Here is a 4115-nt window from a genome sequence, read left to right as displayed (position 1 = left end):
TATATAGATTTATATTTATATATCAATATACATACATATACCTGCATTAAACTTTTCATAAGATGAAATAAAACAACAGCTATCAGTAAAGCAGTCCTCCTTTTAAAGAGTGGAGGTTTTAGTTGCCGGCAGCTATCAGAGCCCACCAGAGCCGGTTCCGTCCTATCTGCGTCCCCAGGAGGACCAGCACGATCCAGGACCTGAGGGGACCAGTAGATCAGAACCATCAGTGATCCTCGTCTTTTCAAATAGGATGAAGAATAATGCTGCGCGCGCCTCAACATTAATCTGACAGAGGAACGTCCGTCCTCCTCTCAGCTGCTCGTTTGTCACCTGCCACCAAGCCGGTAACCCCCCCCCTCTCAGCTCTCCCCACCCCCCCCCCCCCCCCGCCGTCCCCCCCCCCCCCCCCCCACACACACACACACACACACACACCATCATCACCGACTGCACAGAGTTTGACGACCTCCTTTAGTCTGTTGAAATTTTCAGCATATTATTATTTATTATTATTATTATTATTATTATTATTATTATCATTATTATTAATTGTATTGTTATTATTATTATTTATCTTCCCCAGGTGGTAAACATGTTATTCTGAAAACGTTGTCCAACTTTAATTTGATGCGGCGGAGGGAAATGACAAAACACTTCTCATTGGTTCGTCGGGGGCGTGACGTCACATGCCTCTTTCCTATACGCAATAGGCTGAGCTGGCCAAGGTGAGCTCATTACAGCCTTCCTCCCTGGCTGGGAGCTCATCATCATCCTCAGCATCATCTGAAGTGAACAAGCGGAGCTCCAGAAGGATATCTCACAGATTTATTTCATCCTTTTTGTGTTATTCATTCTCTTCTGCATGTTTTGATGGCAAACCTCGGATCATCAGCACGGCACCACCACGCGCACACGCTTTCCAGTCAGTGAGAGATGCTGTCTTTTGTTCCAGAGAAGGAGCATTGGTTCGGAGCAGGTGAGCGGAAGTGGATTGTTGTCCCGAGGAGCACCTGCAGCCGGATGCTGATGGAGCCTCATCATTCAGAATAACTTCCTGGATTTTATCAGAACGCTGATCAACGGGGTGGGGGAGAGGGGGGGGACGGTGGATCTAGTTCTTGTTGTCGCACTGGGACAAGATGCTCCACTGTGCCAGCTGTGAAAAGCCCATCCTGGACAGGTTCCTGCTGAAAGTTTTGGACAGACCGTGGCACGCCAAGTGCGTCCAGTGCTGCGAGTGCAAGTGCAGCCTGACAGAGAAGTGCTTCTCGCGCGATGGGAGGCTGTACTGCAAGAATGACTTCTTCAGGTGAGGGTCAGGATTTATGTTCGTTAAGAATGATGTTTTTACAGCACAACTCAGGTACTGGGAAACTTGACACTTCCTAAAACAAGAAGGATGCTGGATGGGAATGTTTAAGTCAGAATCAGAAGAGTTTATTCAACCTAAATGGAGAAAAAAAAAGTTTTTTTTATTTATTATATTAAATTAAATAGTTGATAATTATTTAATTATTACAGCTATACATTTAGAATTGATGTGGGACGCTTAATGCGCAAATATAAAAAAAACACAGCTTTAATAACAGCACCATTTGAAAATAATTTTTTTTTTTAAATAAAAATATGGCTTATGTTGTGCAAAAATTCATACCAAAAAAATACTATTAAATAATAATAATTATTATTATAATAGATGTATAAAGATTTAACCAATTATGTTAGAAATTCAAATTATTGCACTTGAGCTAAAGAGGTATAGCGAGAAATAAATTCAAATATCAGAAATACAGTGCTCTTTCACATACATGCTGACACCTTTTATTTATTTGTTTGTTTGTTTTAACAGGAGATTTGGGACGAAGTGTGGCGGCTGCTCGCAGGGCATTCTACCCAGTGATCTCGTGCGCAGAGCCAAGAGTAAAGTGTTTCACCTGAACTGCTTCACGTGCGTCATGTGCAACAAGCAGCTGTCCACAGGAGAGGAGCTCTACATCCTGGACGAGTCCAAGTTCGTCTGTAAGGAGGACTACCAGAGCAGCAACGGGAAGGACACCGTCCTCCTGTCAGGTGAGCCCCTCAGCCATTTTCTGCAGCCTTTAGCTACTATAGCTGCGTCTTCAGCTACTTTCGTCTACTTCTCCTGCGCAGTTACAACGTGCAGCGACCCGAGTCTGTCCCCGGATTCCCAGGACCCGCAGGACGACTGCAAGGACTCGGAGGAGGGGGGTGGGGGGCCCCTGTCCGACAAGGACGCGTGCGGCAACGAGGAGCCGGACAACGACGAGCAGGGCGCGGTGGGGAAGCGCCGCGGGCCGCGCACCACCATCAAAGCCAAGCAGCTGGAGACGCTGAAGGCGGCGTTCGCGGCCACGCCGAAGCCCACGAGACACATCCGCGAGCAGCTGTCGCGCGAGACCGGCCTCAACATGAGAGTCATCCAGGTGAATGGGCGGAATAAAGAGATTTGAATAAACATGTGCGCTCGCATCCATTGTCGGACGCGCGTAAAAGTGTCAGCAGCTCTGATTAGATTGAGCAAAGGTGACGACAAATCACGTGACTGAATATCACACCAACACTGTGAATCATGTTTATACACTGATGGCCATTTGATCTTTTTCTCCCTTTGTTTCTCTTGCCAAATTGTGGATTTATTTTTCCCTCGCTCCCCTAAAAACCAAAAGTGTCTCTCACGTCCTATTATAAAAATTATGTTTATTTTTTTAATTCTGAATTCCTTCATGATTTTTTTCTCCCTTCCCACCTCAAAATTCACGTTTTCCAAAACTTAACCTTAAATCCGACTAATTCCATTTAAAATATTTTCTTAAAACTTGTCAATTTATGTTGCTCTTTTTGTTCTTGTAATTTTATTATTATTATTATTATTATTATGAACAAATGTTTTTGTTTTTTCCCCTGCAGGTTTGGTTCCAGAACAGGAGGTCCAAAGAGAGGCGCATGAAGCAGCTGAGCGCCCTGAGCGCGCGGAGACACGTGTTCTTCCGGAACCCGCGGAGAGTGCGAGCTCTGGGGGACAGACTGGAGCCGGGGGAGCTGGGACACTTCTCCTATTATGGAGGTTCAACTGGTTTTATATTTTACATTTATTTCAACCGGTCGGGGATTTGTTCCTAATGTCTGCTGAGCCGAAAATCATCAACAAACACATCCAGTCCAAATAATGTTTTCCGTTGTTTGTTTGCTTTTGTATTTTCTCAATCCGTGCGCTAATCCTGCTGTCTATAAACGCAGATTATCCCGGTGAGTTCTACGGCCCAGGAGGGAATTATGAGTACTTCCAGGGCCCGCCATCATCGCAGGCTCAGACTCCAGCCGACCTGGGCTTTGTGCCCTCTGCAGTTCCTGCTGGGACCCCGTTAGGAGTCGTGGACCACCACCAGCACCACCACCACCATCACCACCACCCGCACGCAGGGCACCACTGCGCCGCGGGAGACGCGCAATGCTTCCCGGACACGATGGTCTCATCCCACCACCTTCCCGCGGACTCACCTGGCAGCCCGGAGCCCGGCGGACCCGTTTCCATCCACAGCATGTCCAGTGAAATGTGCGGCCCCGGGCCTGGACCTGGACCTGGACCCGGGCCTGGACCCGGACCTTTCACCGCCCTCAACGAGAACACGGGATACAGCAACCAGCTGAACCAGCAGCCCCCAGAGCTGAGCGAGGGCACTGCCTGGTAACCAACACAGACCCATAGACTGACTGCTTCTTTATTTATTTATTTATTTATTTATTTATTTATTTAACTTGATGAAGCAATAAACAAATACACTCATCAGGTTCTTTTTTTTTTTTTGTCCATGCAGAGTTTATAATTTTTTATGCTTTGGACCTGATGGACCTGATGAGAGACTGAACACGCAGTAAAAGCTACAAAGATCAGTCCCATAAATATAAATAACACGATAAACAACAACAGATGAGAGAATGTGTCATTTGAGCTCAGAAAAGGCTCAATGCCATTAAATCTAACGATGGCTCAGGTCAGTGAACGCCACATGAATTAGATCAAACAGTCAAAATGACGCAAATTCAACTGAAAAGTCAATGTTTTCAGTGCACTTTGTCTTAAAAACAACAAC

General features: G+C 46.1%; 1 protein-coding gene across 1 annotated transcript; it reads left to right on the top strand.

Annotated features, from left to right (window-relative positions):
- The first annotated feature begins 1119 nt into the window (after positions 1-1119).
- On the top strand, positions 1120-3718 carry lhx1b (LIM homeobox 1b). Its single transcript, XM_037687486.1, has 5 exons — positions 1120-1312; positions 1853-2073; positions 2155-2447; positions 2932-3088; positions 3262-3718. The coding sequence occupies exons 1-5, from the start codon at positions 1143-1145 to the stop codon at positions 3711-3713; spliced, it is 1293 nt and encodes a 430-aa protein (XP_037543414.1). The 5' UTR covers positions 1120-1142; the 3' UTR covers positions 3714-3718.
- Positions 3719-4115: the final 397 nt, after the last annotated feature.

The sequence above is a fragment of the Nematolebias whitei genome, chromosome 14, assembly GCF_014905685.2.
Source record: "Nematolebias whitei isolate Nwh7 chromosome 14, NemWhi1, whole genome shotgun sequence".
NCBI classification, from domain to species: Eukaryota; Metazoa; Chordata; class Actinopteri; order Cyprinodontiformes; family Rivulidae; genus Nematolebias; species Nematolebias whitei.
The sequence above is the reverse complement of the archived record's forward strand: the minus strand, read 5'-3'. Positions and strand labels throughout refer to the sequence as shown.

Coding starts and splice junctions, on each gene's coding strand:
- lhx1b (XM_037687486.1), top strand. CDS start 1,143: ATGCTCCACTGTGCCAGCTGTGAAAAGCCCATCCTGGACAGGTTCCTG. Junction 1,313..1,852: donor TGCAAGAATGACTTCTTCAG/GTGAGGGTCAGG, acceptor TTGTTTTAACAG/GAGATTTGGGACGAAGTGTG. Junction 2,448..2,931: donor TCAACATGAGAGTCATCCAG/GTGAATGGGCGG, acceptor TTTCCCCTGCAG/GTTTGGTTCCAGAACAGGAG.